At 40.6% G+C, this 17,047-nt stretch overlaps 1 protein-coding gene across 1 annotated transcript in view; it reads right to left on the minus strand.

Annotated features, from left to right (window-relative positions):
- Positions 1 to 3,510: 3,510 nt before the first annotated feature.
- Positions 3,511 to 17,047, minus strand: part of DMBX1 (diencephalon/mesencephalon homeobox 1) — a 38,498-nt gene continuing 24,961 nt past the window's right edge. The window contains exons 2-5 of the mRNA XM_060231766.1: positions 10,050 to 10,216; positions 8,959 to 9,137; positions 7,135 to 7,489; positions 3,511 to 4,223 (exon numbers count right to left, since the gene is read on the minus strand). Of these exons, the coding sequence (XP_060087749.1) occupies positions 3,823 to 4,223; positions 7,135 to 7,489; positions 8,959 to 9,137; positions 10,050 to 10,203 (1,089 nt within the window). The 5' untranslated portion in view covers positions 10,204 to 10,216 and the 3' untranslated portion in view covers positions 3,511 to 3,822. The remainder of the gene's footprint in view (positions 4,224 to 7,134; positions 7,490 to 8,958; positions 9,138 to 10,049; positions 10,217 to 17,047) is intronic.

Below are 17,047 nucleotides of genomic sequence, written 5' to 3' on the forward strand. Positions count from 1 at the left end.
AAACTATAGTCTTCTCCAGGAAAATAACTACAACTCCTATATGGTAGTACAAGAACAGAGACAGCCATGTACAATGATTAGTATCAGGGAAGTCTAAATTCAAGATCCCAAATCAAAGGAAAATGTGAAAGAAAAATCAATGAAAATTTCCTGGGTAAACCTGGACTAGACACACACACACTCAGCCTAATGCTAGCTTGCTGTTATTTTGCTTCTAAATTGTTCACATACTTTCCTATTGAGAAAGACTGAAGGGCATGAATACAATGAAAAAGATGAGGGGAACACAGTTGCACCCATAACAAGCCCAACAAATCTTACTCCCTCCCTCTCTCTGTGTAGCAAGGCAAAAAGCTCATACCTTCAATAAAACATTGCTAATCTTAAAAGTGCTGTTTGTATTTCTTCCAATAGTGAGGACTGGGCAAAGGAAGCTGGAGTTCTTTCCTTCCAACCCCCAGGGCACAAGGAGAGGGAGGAGCCTCAGCCAGGAAGAAAGAGAGACTGGGCTCAGTAGCTCTGCAGGGTGATTAGTTGAGTCTGGCATACTTAATCATCCAGCAGAGCTTTAGAGCCAGGCTCTTTCATTGGCTAAGGCTCCTCCTTCTCCCTTTGGGAAAAGGGAGGGGGGAGAGAGAAGGAGCAAATAAAAGCTGCTTTGCTGGCAGGCTGATCTCTGGAGAGAAATACAAAATGGTGACTGAACACAGCAGAGAAGGGAGAATGAAGCAGACAACAGCCAGTTGTTGGAAGGCCTAATTGGAACCCTCTGCAGGGCAGATGCGGCCCGCGGGCCACAGGTTTGACACCATGATCTAGAATGATGTGGTATTTAAAGAAACAAACCAAAGTCATGGTGCTATAGCAGTAGCATTTTCGTGTATCTTTCCATTTAGCTTGTATAGTGATTTAAGGGCGGCCAAATTAGTTCCGTGAGGCTTTTTGTTGCCTTGTGATTGTCAAGTATCACCACAGTTCTTTAGTGACATCAACTTAAATTTTGAAAATGTATAATACCATTTAGCAGAGGTCCCCCAAAGCTCTATTCTAAGCTGTTAGAACAAAAGGTGATTTTTTTGAAGTTGAATTATTAATTATGAAGTGTGACCTTTGGCTTCAAGAAAAGGATGAAGTTTTATTACAAGTGTTTAAGACAGGGTGTCAAATATGCGGCTCATGGGTGAAACCAGTGTGCCCAGGGCTTCAATCAGGCTGGCAGAGCTCTCTTCTCTCAGGCTTCTGGGCAGAGCGGACATGAACAGAAAATCCACTCCACATTTTCCTTGCAATTTGTGTGTTTCAATGGAGAGGAATTTCCCAGCCTTCCTATGGCCAGATGAAGCTTTCTGGAGTTGTGCCGTGGCAAACCAAGCATTGATGCTTTGAGCCAGCTTTGTCTTTTTCAATGGAGCGAGAACTAGTGCCTAGTGAGTACTCTAGCTTGGGAACCCACAGCCAAAGGGGGATATGACACTGGAGAGCCATGGTTAATCTGAGTAGACCCAGGAGGTGGGGGGTGGAAAGCTTGCAATGCCTTGCCATTTCATGTTTTCCCAGGCTGAGAGCATTTTATTCTTTTAAGTTTCTGCTGAGATCCTTCTGCTTTTTCTTGATGTTTTATTTTTAAAATTACATTGCAAAATCCCACCTTCCCCCACTATTCCCCCTTTGTTTTAGACAAAATATTGCAAGAGTATTAAGCATGTTTGTATTTTAAGTTTAAAAATGATATATTTAATTGTGTTGGCCTGTGTCATCTATAAAGACTATATCTCTGCTATCTGTCATTTACATTTTAGGACATGCATGGCTCGGCCCAACAAAGTCCCATTTATGTCAGATCTGGCCCTCCTAGCAAATGAGTTTGACACCCCTGCTTTAAGATGTCAGTTTGGTTTTATCTAGATCTTTTTACTATTATTTAAGAAACAAGACCAAGGCTGATTTTTTTCCCAGAAGACTAAATAACATATAGTTGGATTGACAAAAAAATTTTTGGTTTACATTGATCTGGGTTATGAGCTATCAATAGCCACATTCTAAAGTATGAAAAGATTAAAAACTGAACTCCAGCATCTAAGTCATATGTCATGAAACCTGTCTGATTGATAATTGACAGTGACCTGATCAACAGCCAGATCCTAACCCTGTTCTTTGTTCAAGGCCCCACAGGAAATCTTGTCTATCTGCTTCTTTCTGCTGGTACATAGTTGTGTGAGTGTATTTAAATTTGCAGAATTACAAGGCCCACTGACTTCTGCATTCTAGAACTGTGCCAGATCAGCTCTCCTTGTCTTCTAGTGCACTGAATTGGCACCATAGCACCAGATGAGGCACAGGAAGTTTAGTTGTTGCTGCATTTTCTAGTTAGGTCACTCATCACTAGTGTCCTGCTGTACCACGGGCTTATAGAGGGTCTCCAAGTCCAGTCAACATGTATCTCAGGACCAGGGCATTAAATTATTGGACTGGGAAACACAATCCATGTTTTCCCTGAGGGCGTTTGTGTAACACAGACACACACAGCCTAATTTCTATGTTTCGGGGATGAAAATCCAAGTTCCTTCACTCTGAGTTTTAGCCTTTATTAGAATCTTGATAGCTGGCCTCAGCCTTTCATGGTACTAAGCTCTGAAGTATGCAGATTGTTCTCAGAGACACTTGCCAAGCATAACCCAACTAAAGTTTGGCGGATTTTATGCTTTTCAAATGCTAGTCAAGCCTTGTGATTCTGGTCAGCTCCTGTGGATATCAGTCCTTGTTTTGTGTTTTTAAAGTAAAACGAGTGGAAAGCCCAGGATTTGCATCTGAAACCAAGTATAATTTGCCACAGGAGAGACTTTTTCTTGATTCTGTTTTGAATCTATCACTCTGCTCTTCAAATAATTTTTACAGCTGGCATAGTAGCATGTAAAGGCAATACATAATCTTTTAATTATAGTTCATTATCCAAATTAGTCCCTAATGTCTTATGTAAAACTTATAAATAAAAAAGTGTGTGAAAAGAGAATTAAACGGAATGAAATTGGATGAGGCTCTTTGGGGATTTGTTTTTAGAAAGAAATTCTAGTACTTTCATTCATTGTCCCTCACACATTTCATTTGAAGAAGTGTTCCAGAAGGTAGAAAATATCCAGCCAAAAGTCCTTAAACAGGCACTAAATCTTAACCATCTTCTGTTATGACTTTTGGCTGCCATGGATACGTTGGAGAAAATATAATATAGTGAGAGGTAGGATCTTTTTCTGTCATACCACACCTGGAACACTGACCACATAAAACCAGCTTGACAAAGAATTTGGCTTTTTTCTGTTTATGGTGTTGGTTCTTTTTCTATCTGCTAGATAATTATAAAAGTAAAGGAAGGGGAAGTGCTTTATAATTCTGTATAGGGCAACACTGATGATAGCACACAAGTGAAGGGATGTTTCCAGAATTATACAAAAATATACAGCCAGCAGGAATTTCATTCTCCTCCCCCATCCCAGAGAAAAAAAAGCAATCAACACATTTCTTGTAGCCTAATCTAAATAATATTTTGGAATATTATATAGTTGACTCACAGTTTTGAAGAAGATTTTGCATTTTAAACCTCTCTTTTTTGCAAGGGATTTTAAATGGGCCAGGGGAAAACAGGCAGAAGCAATACCTGCTATGCAAACTTGAGCTACAGGAGGAGACAGAAAGCAGTCAATGTTTCCCTATGAATTTGAGCTCCTTAATGTGAGACAAAATGGAGGGCTGTATCACAAGTCAAAGACATGGTGCATTGAGTTGTAGGTCATCCATTGGTTGGTCTTTTACACATTTCTGGTTTGGTGCTCAGTTTGGTAATGTGTCCAGTCCCAGAGAGGCAGCATGTTGCTTTGCTCGCAGCCGTAGGTTCTCAATGCTGGTTGTTTTACTGTTCAGGCTTGGAAGAGAGGAGGAAGCTTGCAGGATAGGAGAGGACCACACTTGCTGAGCATGGGAAAGTGACTGGTAGTAAGACTGGCAGTGTAGGGAGCTTAGGGGTGCCATGTTGACATTCATGCCTAAATAAGGCATGGCAGAAGGGGTCCCCATTTCAAAGGAGGAGTAATGGACCAAGTTGTTTGTGGCTGCCATGTGTTGACGGAATTGCTCTTGCAGGCGGAAGAGGCTGAGGGGTGATGAAGAATAGGAGTGCGTCTGAGACATGCTGTTACTGGAAGATGGTATGGCAGTAACACTGACAGGAGAATCTGCATAAAAAGAAAGTTCAAAGAAATTATTTGTCATGGGAAGTAAGCCCAGAAGTAGCCAGAATGTGTTCATTTGCACTGCAAAAGATGTGTGCCGAACTTGCCCCAAATTCAAGGCCATTTTGGAAATTGCAAACAACATAAAACATCTAATGTGCACAAGGGGCAAAAGGACAGTCTCTTTCTATTATACTCCAGTCATATGCTGTGCTTTACAAAACTGCCCTGAAGACATTTTTCCTCAAGAGGCATAAGTTGTTTCTTTCTTAAATTTGTCAGCAAAGTATACACTGACAACATTTCTACATGACACCAATAATGAGAAGTAGGTTCAAATGTGCATTTTACTTTGACATGCAAAAACTTATTTCTTATTGTAGATATTGGATGGATCTCATAGCTCTGTTCAGCTAATCAGAATGATTTCTTCTGGCACAGGGACTCTTCCACTGATGCACTGATGGGACGCCCCTTATTAGAGATGCCTGAAGTGCTGTGGGTTAGATTGCATCATAATTAGCAATGATGAATATGCCACTGATGTATTGATGACTGGATCGAATATTCACCAAGCCATATTTAGGAGTTCACTGGGTAGCTGTACATCTGACACAGAAGCATGCACAATCAGCTTTTGGGCATGCATGTTGTTTAATGGATGTGCAGTTTTTCTAAGAAAAGTAGTTTGCATCTATTTTTAATGTGACAAAGCAACTACTTTAATAATCACCCCACTAATATGATCACCCTGTTATTGCTTCAGTTGTCAAAATTTACCCTTCAGAAATTGGCATGGTAGGCACAGGTAAAGATTTAAACAACTTTTGGTTTATTTGAACAGACTGGTAGGGAAGGGAATCAGTATTTACATAGGGTTTGGGATTAGGAATATGTAGGCAGAAAGTTAAAACTAAACACAGATTGCTGACTTCACAAGAGACAGTTTTACACTTAAAGTTGTTTGACTTTCACTGTCTTAGAGTTGTCTTAAGAGGATGCTTGGCACAAATTTCCTTTTTAAACTTTACACTTGATAATCATAGTCTTGAGATTGTACTCAGCATTGTCCCTTAGGTTAAGACTAAGGTCTTCCCTCTAGGCCCCTTTTCTCTGACAACATCATTATTATCTCCTCTTTAAGATAAATAACCTGGGACTTTGGCATTTGAGGACCTTTCAATCCCTTTGCCAAATCCTGATCTTCCAGACTGATAGTCTTCTCCCACTGGACAGTATGCTTAATACCAGAGAACTAAAATTCTCTCTCAAGATGTGATATTTTGTTTTATACACAGAGAGACTGTTTGTAATTTTGGGAACAGTTTCCCACCATAGTCTCTCATATATTTCAAGCCCCCATGCTGGTTCTGATGCAGACTCTGCTTTATTAGGTTTTTCTCACATGTGAGAGTGTCTCAAGCAACCACTTCCTTATCCATCCAATCTCCAACTCCTCTCCAACTGCCAGACTCCCTTTCTTGACAGTTAGCTGCAGTCTACCAGAGTGAGTTTATATGTAAGGCCTCTAAGCATGCATATGCCTGTGGTCCATCGCACACCCCCATCATTCACACCCCATGTCACTCATAAATAAATCATAGAGTTGGAAGGTACCTCCATGGTCATCTAGTCTAACTCCAATACCTCTGGCTATTGTGACGCTGAGTAATTTTAATAAATATTAAAAATTAATGTATGTGTGTTTGGTTACCCAATTCACATACTTGGTCATTTCATACATGTGAGACTCCATGTCTGGTAGGACAGGAATACATTTCCTCCTCCCTTTTAGGTACATCATCCTTCCCTTCACCAGTATTGTAGTTTGGCTGACTGTTTTTTGGAATTATTCATTATGATTCTTCACACACACATGATCAGTAACATGGAAGGATTTACAGTCCTCCGCAGATAGCTGGAAAAATGTTATTCAAAGCAAGAAAGACCACCGGGTTGTGTTAGAGTGCATCATCACTGTGCATGAGCAAAATGAGGGGAAAGGGAGCAACCCTGAGGTAAACTTTGCTATTAATGCCCATGTGGAAATATAACTCTCTGTCATCATGCCCCTTACATTCATTCAATGACAAATAACTAGAAGTGGTGCACAAACCAATACCCATTCCACTGCCTTGCCAGTGCCAAAAACAGCCAAAAACTTTCCCCCTGCTTCTAGCTCAGCATGCACCATACTTTCATACTCATGTTGCTCAAGGGCTTTCCCTTCCTTCCAGATACAGAATGAATTGGTTCACCAGGACACCAAAACTGTCTGCTAATAAGGCTCAGTGATCAAATAACTAGTGTGACAAATAAGCAAAAAGGCTACTATGCAGCTGCCAACCAGAGAAGGAGAAGAAGAGATTGGATTTATATCCCACTCTTCACTGCCCAAAGGAGTCTCAGAGCAGCTTACAATCTCCTTTCCCTTCCCCTCCCCACAGCAGACACCCTGTGAGGTAGGTGGAGCTGAGAGAGCTTTGAGAGAACTGCTCTTGAGAGGAAAAGCTCTGTGAGAACTTGTGAGTGACTCAAGGTCACATCAGCAGGTGCACGTGGAGGAGTGTGGAGACAAATCCGGTCCTCCCGGATAAGAGTGTGTGCACTTAACCACTACACCAAACTGGTGTAGAGTTTAAGATGCTTGCCACATCAACAAGCAAATCCCAGAAATGGCTTATGAGAACTGCTACCATTTATTGTGATTAATTTGTGAAGTCTCAAACTCATTGGCTGCAATGATCATGGCATTCTTATTCTTGGCACATATAACTGATGCCTTATAAGAGAGGGTGATGGGTCCTGAAATGAACCTATCTTTAGGTTATGTTTTACACCTGAACATAAGCATTCTTGTGTGCTGACCTCATAGAGAAACCTTATAGAGAAGAAAGTAGGTTTTGTTCCTCACCTGCTTTGGGGCTTGCCCTCTTGCTGTTCAGAGCCTTGTTTTCATTTCCAGGGCTCTTGTCTGCTTTGTTCTCTTCCAATGAGATCTTGAATTCTTCCTCTCGGTCTGTCTGGTCCTCAGCTGCTGATTCACTTGCTGATTGCTCAGATAGAGTGAGGTTGAGCTCTGTATTCACCTCACTTGGCAGACTGAGAGATTTGTCTGCCTCGGGAGCTGGAGTCTGTGCTTCTAATATGGGAGCATCTGCTTTGCCATCACTGTGGTTGACTTCAGAATCTTTCTGTTTCTGTAGCTGCTCCTTTTGTAGACTGCGCTGTTTCTTTCGGAACTTAGCTCTTCGGTTTTTAAACCAAACCTTCATTCAGCAAAGAAAGAAGAAAAAGTAGATTAAAATTCATCCACCACCCCATAAATATATAGCTTGGGATTGATCAAACCAAAATTAAAAGTGATGCACCAGTAAGTACTTTCATCATAAGCAACATCTCTTACTTATCTCTTTTTTTAAAAAAGGCACTACTGAACTCTTAGGCTACTTACACAATAGTCCACAGAGCCAGAAGAAAGGTGATGACAGAAGATCCCTTTATGGATATCCCATCTTTTTAAGTCTGTATTAATAAAAGCCCTGGGGAATGGGGTCAATACTGTGGTGTCTGGGGTAACAGAGTTTAACTCTTTCCCCTGCACTTTCTGATAAAAGCTGTGCTCCTTCCTTGGAACTTCTGTGTCTCACAAGTACCCAGGTGTCTACAGGTGCCCTCCACCTACCATTTAGCAATTAAAAGTGTTCTGGAAATCCATTTTTAGACTTTCATTCATTTTGTCTAATCTGAAACTCAGGACAAGGCATTACCATATCAAAGCAAACAAAAGATGTTGGTATCTAATCCTTGCTTTGATATGAGTATTTAGGCTACATTCTTCAATACATCCATTTAAAGCCATGCCAATACTCAGTTTAGAACAATGCAATAGTTTGGATAGGGGCAGGGCTGGCACGAGGGAGTAGGCCAGGTAAGCTGCCGCCTAGGGCAGCATCTGGCACCGCCTCCATGGAGGTGATGGGCCTGGAGGCAGCAGTGGCCAGGATGGGTGGCCAGGTGGTGGCATCTGATGAGTGGGACCAGCTGGTGTGAGGGGCCATGAGGTGGGGGGGGGAGGAAGGGCACATAGCAGGTGGACAATTGGGGGTGGGGGGACCTTGCCTGGGGCAGCAGCTGAGCACCGGCACCCTAGCGCCAGGGCTGCCTAAGAACCATCAGACTTTTATGACAGCTTTCATGATTATTTAAGCCAAACCCCATGCATTTAAGTGTCATATGAACACTAGCAGAAATAGGTATACATCATCAGACAGTTATCAACATTGCCTTACACAAAAATGTAAATGTAAAGAGACTAAAGTGCTGCAATTAGGACAAAGGTCTGGTATTCTGCACACAGACTGTGAAACCCTATCAGAAAGTTTATAGCAGTTGTACAATGTTTTTAGATACATTTTATAATTTTATGAGATTGTGGGGGGGAAATAAGATGTGCACATCACAAAAATACAGTGGGAAGAAAATCTATATGGGCTATCCAGGGAAAACCCCATTCCATTTGCAGTAGGTTCAAAATACTAACAGGTGGACTATGAATAGAGACAAATCAAGACTGTTAAATGTGATGGAAATAATTTGAACAGATGTTTTCTGCATTTGGTGTCAGTGTCATTCTTTTCATATGTTTTCAGATAACTTTCCTCATGTTGAGGAGGTCTTTCTTCAGCCTCAGACTATCAAAATCTTAAACTCACAAAAACTCTTGATTTACAAGTACCTGTACTCTGGCTTCTGGCAGATTGGTACACATTGCCAGCCTTTCCCTCATCACCACATCTGGATAATGGGTTTTCTGGAAAGTTTTCTCCAAGGCTTCCAGTTGTTGGGCAGTGAATGCTGTGCGGCTCCTCCTTTGTTTGCGATGCTGGGAGCCATAACGGGCCTCCAAAATGATGTCTTGAAACGTACAGCCGTTGGAAGACAAAGAAGTGGCCAATTTAATTAGTGTAATTTGTGTGTTTTATACAAAATAGAGCAATTGGGCAGCTAACAGAGTAATAAAACAATAGGAAATTTTCTAGTTCTGGCATTTGGAATAGTGCTATGTAGGCAGCTCCTATAAGTTTGACTTTTAGGAAAGTTTATGGAATGCAATATTTGATTATCTCCAGAAGTCTTCTTAATCCCTCACTTTTCTCATATGGGAAGGAGAGGGATGAACAACAATTACATTATTACTGTATTGTCATTCTGGCAGAGAACCCCTTGAACTGGGTTTCACAGATCCATGTCCAGTTCTCTGGACTACAACTGGCTATTGTGAAACATGTTGGGAAAGCAAAATATCAAACTACAAAACTACAGTTTCTGTATGTCCACTATTGATTCACTAGTTTGAATACTTAATGTTAAAACCCACATATATGAAAGAATTTTCATTTGCAACTAGGCAAACTCTTGTTTGCTCTTGTTTCAGATTCAATTTGTCTTACCCATACTGAGTAAAAGGAACATCTGAAACCCAGTGCTAGGAGACACCATCAGAGGAGGCTCTTGGCCTCTGGGCCCTGTTTGTTGACCTTCCAGGACAAACAAGTGGCTGCCCACTGTGTGAAACAGGATGCTGGATTCAATGGGCTATTGGTCTGATCTACCACGGCTCTTCTTATGTGCCACGCTGAAGAGCTTTTAAAAATTACTGCAACTGGCTATGATCACAGTTCCATTTTAGAACCCTTCAGACAACAGTTTTGACCACTCTCCAAATGATTGATTGATTGATTGCTTCAATTTATAAACCACCCTCCCTCAAAGGGCTCAGGGTGGTATACAACAAATGCAAACACAAAATCCATTAGTTGTTCTTACCAGCCAGTCTCTCTGCCAGTGTGAGGGCATGCACCGAAGGTCTGTAGTCTGGGGCATGCTGAGCTTGCTGTGCTGCTTGTTGGTGAAGGTTATACATGGCACTCAGAGAATTCATGGCATGAAGAGAGTAACCATTCACTCCATAGTGCTGCATGATGACATAAGACCTGCAAGAGAAAAAGAAGGGGCCATAAACTTTACTGTTATGATAAAACAAATAATCTCTTTTAAAATGTAAGTTTTATCCTATATAGACTATTTAAAAGAATAACCTTTTCATCTTTGAATTCAAGGAATGCCTACTTGTTACATTTATTTAATTCAATACCTGCTTTTTGCTTTGTGTGCAGGTAAGAGGGGAGTGCTGATTTTATATTATTGGAGTCTACTTGCCAAGTTTCCCATTGCATTTCTTTAATTGTAATAATTCAATATGCATTATTTGGAAACTAGATTTTAAAATTCTTGTAGTAAGCAACACACTCAAAATGCTGACTATATAAATATTTGGTAGTGGCTAAATACATCTGCATATAGACAGATTCTAATTTTGCAGGGGTGCCTTCTGAGATACTTGAAGATTTTTTTTTTTTTTTAAAAAGGCCTTTAATGGCAAGTGTCACTGGACTACATAGCAGCAACTGGCTTTGTTAGCTTGATTGTAACCAGGCCACCCCCCACTTCTACCCTTAATGTAAAATAGTTCTTGTTATGTATAAATTTCCTGAGACACCACTAGTTTTTAAGTGATGCATGTGGCTGATTATTACTTTGATACTGATCTTCTAAAGCTATGCTTATGTTTTTGTTTTTCATTATAGCCTATGGTTTTGAGAAGTGAATATAATGAACAGCTAATGTAAAACTGGTATGATTATTTTCCTATGTCAAATATTGCAGCTCAAATATTCACACTCTCAAAGTTGGCTCTTACTAGATGTTGTCTCCAGCAACAAAGGCATATTTCATTTTTTTCAGAAAACAAGAGAAGTTGAGGTATATGTACGTAATTGCTAAAGTATAAATCCAATAAATTCTAAACTAATTATATAAACACCATTTAATATAAAAGATGTGTAACAAGATAATTATAACATGCAAAACTGTCTTATTGTCAGTTATAAGAAAAAAGACAAATGCACTTTGATAAAGCTGTCTTCATTAGTGGTCAACCATACCATGGAAGACACTAGGGATGTGTTCTGAGAAATGTAATTATAATTTTGGATCTGGGATTCAAGGATGACACCTTTACTATTTATTCCCAATTTTTGGGCAGGAGAATACCTGCTTGGGATTCAAATCCATGAAGAATTGGGGTGGAATTTTGAGACCATTATTTTCAGTGCAGGAATAAATGTGAGTCTGGTGCAGCTGTTTTTAAAGACAATGGCACCAAATTTGACCAGAACATATCTGGTTGGACAATGCCCAGTGAATGTTCCTTTAAACACTATTTTTAGTAATCTTAAACATACAAACAAAAAAATCTTAATTTTATTGCTTGTATAAAATAATAGAATAAACATATTTACCAAGCTAAGAAAACATTTCACTAACCATAACTTCATTAATCTATTCACTTGGTATTTTACTGAAGACACTCACTTAGGCAACAAATAAGTAAAATTGTTCAGCAAAATTACATTTCCATCATCCAAAAATATAGTAAAAAGATAGTAAATCCTATAAAGTTTCTGCTGTCTCAATTTTTAAAAAAGAAATTACCAGGTTAAAAGGTATCAACTCACGATTAGAAGTATGTCAGTTAAGTTGTGAAATCTTCAAGATTATTAAAAACTGATCAGGAGCAACCTCATACTTTGCTTAACAGTCAAGTCTGCAGAATGGGATAAGCCAAACAAGCCTATCAAAAGGGCTAAGACAATAAGTTCACAGTTTTGGAGTAGGCTATGATGGTGGTAGTGATGGTGGAAGAGGACCCATTCTGTCCTCTGGGGTTCTGCTACTCCAAGTAGCAGAACCCCAGAGGACAGAATGGGTCCTCCTTTTCCACCACCAAAACCACCATCATAGAATCATAGAGTTGGAAGGAACCTGCAGGGTCATCTAGTCCAACCCCCTGCACAAAGCAGGAAATTCACAAATACCGCCCCCTAAATTCACAGGATCTTCATTGCTGTCAGATGGCCATCTAGCCTCTGTTTAAAAACCTCCAAGGAAGGAGAGCCCACCACCTCCTGAGGAAGCCTGTTCCACTGAGAAAGTGCTGTAACAGTAAGGAAGTTCATCTTAATGTTGAGCTGGAAACTCTTTTGATTTAATTTCAACCTGTTGTTTCTGTTCCTACCTTCTGGGACCACAGAAAACAATTCCACACCATCCTCTATATTACAGCCCTTCAAGTACTTGAAGATGGTGATCATATTACCTCTCAGCCACCTCCTTCACATGCCCAGCTCCTTCAACCTTTCTTCATATAACTTGGCCTCCAGACCCCTCACCATCTCCATTGCCCTCCTCTGGACCCGTTCCAGCTTGTCTATATACTTCTTAAAATGTGGTGCCCAAAACTGAACACAATACTCCAGTTAAGGTCTTACCAGAGCAGAGTAATGCAATACCGTCACTTCACGTGATCTGGACACTATACATCTGTTGATACAGCCCAAAATTGCATTTGCCTTTTTAGCCACCACATCACACTGTTGACTCATGTTCAGCATATGGTTCACTAAGACCCCGAGATCCTTTTCGCACATACTACTGCTAAGACAAGTCTCCTCCATCCTATAGCCATGCATTGGATTTTTCCTACCTAAATGCAGAACTTTACATTTATCCCTGTTAAAATTCATTTTATTGGTTTTAGCCCAGTTTTCCAGCCAGTCAGGATCATCCTGTTATCTTTTGTCTGTCTTTTACTGTATTTGCAACCCCTCCCAATTTAGTATCATTGGCAAATCTTATAAGCATTCCCTCTATTCCTTCATCCAAATCATTTATAAAGATGTTGAACAAAACAGGTCCCAGGACAGATCCTTGAGGCACTCCACTTGTCACTCCTCTCCAAGAGGATGAGGAACCATTCACAAGCACTCTTTGGGGTGCCATCTGTCAACCAGCTACACCTAACGGTAACAGGATCCAAACCACATTTTACCAACTTGTCAACAAGGATAGTATGTAGAACCTTATCAAAAGCCTTACTGAAATCAAAATAACAATGTCTACAAGCATTCCCCTGATCCAGCAAGGTACTCACTTTCTCAAAAAAACGAGACCAGGTTAGTCTGACACGAATTGTTCTTGAGAAACACATGCTGGCTCTTAGTAATCACAGCCATCCTTTCTGAATGTTCCAAGACTGACTGATGATTTGTTCTACAACTTTTCCAGGTATAGATGTCAAGCTGATGGGTCGGTAGTTACCTGGATTCTCCTTTTTCTTCTTCTTGAAGATGGGGGCAACATTCGCTCGCCTCCAATCTTCTAGCACGTCTCCTATTCTCCAAGAATTTTCATCATATAGATTAACTCTATTGCCCAATCCCAGAAACTGGCCTCTTAGTGATGTACATTATATATAGTAAAAATGATACATAAACCATAAACAACACAGTATACAACCTTAATGGTTTTTAAGTATTGTATGGTATTTTAAATAATGGTATTTTAATGATATACAACCTTTTAGCATGATATTGAAAATATACCACATTAGCATTAAATATTCTGTTATTGTGCTTTTTCAGAGATGCCTTAGGTTAGATTACTTTATGTAGGGCTGCCCTTGAAAAGTGTTTTGAAATTTCAGTGGTCACAGAATGCTATTGACCATATCACTCCAGTCTTGGCTTCTCTTCACTGGCTTCCAATTTGTTTCCATGCCCAATTCACAATTGGTTTGGGACCAGCATAAAGGTCTATGTGCTCCTTTATGAATCTAACTAACCTCTAAGACCCTCTCATGGATTGCTGCCTTGACGTGGCAAGAGGGCTTGCGTGGTTCAGTGAGGCTGTGGGCTATGCCATGCAGGGCCACCCAAAATGGACAGGCCACAGCTGAGAACCCAGACAAAATGTGATCCAGTGGAGAAGGAAATAGCAACCCACTCCAGTATCCTTGCCAAGAAAACCACATGGACAGTAACAAAAGGCTAAAATATATGGCGCTGGAAGATGAGCCCTTCAGGTCAGAAGGTGTGCAACATGCTACTGGGGAAGAGCGAAGGGCAAATCCAAGTAACCACAGAAAGAATTAAGCAGCTGGGCCAAAGCTGAAAGGATGCCCAGCTGTGGATGTGTCTGATGGTGAAAGAACAGTCTGATGCTACAAAGAACAATACTGCATTGGAACGTGGAATGTAAGATCTATGAATCAAGGTAAGCAGAATGTAGTAAAACAAGAGATGGCAAGACTGAACATCGACATCTTGGGGATCAGCAAACTAAAATGGACAAGACTGGGTGAATTTAACTCAGAGGATCACTACATATATTATTGTGGGCAAGAGCCCCATAGAAGAAATGGTGTGGCCTTTATAGTTAACAAGAGAGTAAGGAAGGCAGTAATAGAATACAATCTCAAAAATGACTGAATGATCTCGGTCCGTATCCAAGGCAAACCATTCAATATCACAGTAATTCAAGTCTATGCCCCAACCACTGATGCAGAAGAGGTTGAAGTAGACCATTTCTATGAAGATCTACAACACCTTCCAGAATTAACACCAAAAAAGATGTCCTCCTCATCATAGGGGACTGGAATGCCAAAGCAGGAAGTCAAAAGGTAACTGGAACAATGGACAAGTTTGCCCTTGGAGAACAAAATGAAGCCAGGCAAAGGTTAATAGAGTTTTGTCAAGAGAACAAGCTGGTCATAGCAAACACCCTCTTCCAACAACCTAAAAGGCGACTCTACACATGGACATCACCTGATGGACAACACAGAAATCAGATTGATTATATACTCTGTAGTCAACAATAGAGAAGCTCCTTACAGTCAGCAAAAACAAGACCTGGAGCTGCCTGTGACTCAGATCATGAGCTACTCATTGCAAAATTCAGGCTTAAACTGAAGAAAACTGGGGAAGCCATTAGGCCATTCAGGCTGGACCTTGATCACATCCTTTATGAATACACAGTGGAGGTGAAGAATAGGTTTAAGGAACTAGAGTTGATAGACAGAGTGCCTGAAGAACTATGGACAGAGGTTCATGACATTGTACAGAAGCAATCAGCACCATCCCAAAGAAAAAGAAATGCAAGAAAGCAAAGTGGCTGTCTGACGAGGCTTTACAAATAGCTGAGGAAAGAAGGAAAGCAAAAGGCAAAGGTGGAAAGGAAAAATTCACCCAATTGAATGCAGATTTCCAGAGAACAGCAAGGAGAGATAAGGAGGCCTTCCTGAAGGAACAATGCAAAGCAATAGAGGAAAATAACAGAATGAGAAGGACAAGAGATCTCTTCAAGAAAATTGGAGAAATCAAGGGAACGTTTCATGCAAAGATGGCCATGATAAAGGACAAAAGCAGTAAGGACCTAACAGAAGCAGAAGAGATCAGGAAGTGGTGGCAAGAATACACAGAAGAGTTATACAAGAAGGATCTCAATGTCCTTGACAACCATGACAGTGAAATCGCTGACCTTAAGCCAGACATCCTAGAAGGTAAAGTCAAATGGGCCTTAGAAAGCATTACTAACAACAAAGCGAACGGAGATGATGGTACCCTGGTTGAGCTATTCAAAGTCCTAAAAGACAATGCTGCTAAAGTGATGCACACATTATGTCTACAAATTTGGAAAATGCAACAGTGTCCACAGGATTGGAAAAGGTCAGTTTATATTCCAATCCCAAAGAAGGATAATGCCAAAGAATGTTCAAACTATTGCACCATTGCACTCATTTCACATGCCTGCAAGGTCATGTTAAAGATCCTACAAGCTAGGCTTCAGCAGTATATCAATCGGGAACTACCAGAAGTTCAAGCTGGGTTTCGGAGAGGTAGAGGAACTAGAGATCAAATTGCCAACATTCACTGGATTATGGAGAAAGCACAGGAGTATCAGAAAAATATATATTTCTGTTTCATTGACTACGTTAAAGCCTTTGATTATGTGGATCACAACAAACTGTGGCAAGTCCTTAAAGAGATGGGAGTACCAGACCACCTCACATGTCTCCTGAGAAACCTGTATAAGGGTCAAGAAGCAACTGTCAGAACAGGATATGGAACAACTGATTGGTTTAGAATCGAAAAAGGAGTTCAACAAGGATGTATATTGTCATCCTGCTTATTTAATTTATATGCAGAGTACATCATGCGTAATACTGGCCTGGATGAAGCATAAACTGGAATTAAAATTGCCGGGAAAAACATCAACAACCTCAGATGTACAGACGATACCACTTTAATGGTAGAAAGTGAGGAGGACCTAAAGAACCTCTTGTTGAGAGTGAGAGGAGAGCACAAAAGGAGGCTTGAAACTCAGCATCAAAAAAACTAAGATCATGGCATCCAGCCCCATCACACCTTGGCATATAGTTGGGGAAGACATGGAAGTAGTGACAGACTTCACATTCCTGGGATCCAAGATTACTGCAGATGGTGACTGTAGCCATAAAATTAAAAGACGTTTGCTCCTTGGGAGGACAGCTATGGCAAACCTGGGCAGTATAATAAAAAGTAGAGACATCACCCTGCCAACAAAAGTCCGTATAGTCAAAGCAATGGCATTCCCAGTAGAAATGTATGGCTGTGAGAGCTGGACCATAAGGAAGGCCAAGCGCAGAAGAATAGATGCTTTTGAGATATGGTGCTGGAGAAGAATCTTGAGAGTTCCTTGGACTGCAAGAAGATCAAATCAGTCGGTCCTAAAAGAAATCAACCCAGACTGTTCCCTGGAAGGTGAGATGCTGAAGCTGAGGCTCAAATACTTTGGCCACCAAATGAGAAGGGAGCACTCACTGGAGAAGCCTGATGCTGGGAAAGACAGAAGGCAAAATAAGAAGGGGACGGCAAAAGATGAGATGG

This window comes from Heteronotia binoei, chromosome 2 (genome assembly GCF_032191835.1).
Source record: "Heteronotia binoei isolate CCM8104 ecotype False Entrance Well chromosome 2, APGP_CSIRO_Hbin_v1, whole genome shotgun sequence".
In the NCBI taxonomy this organism is placed as follows: Eukaryota; Metazoa; Chordata; class Lepidosauria; order Squamata; family Gekkonidae; genus Heteronotia; species Heteronotia binoei.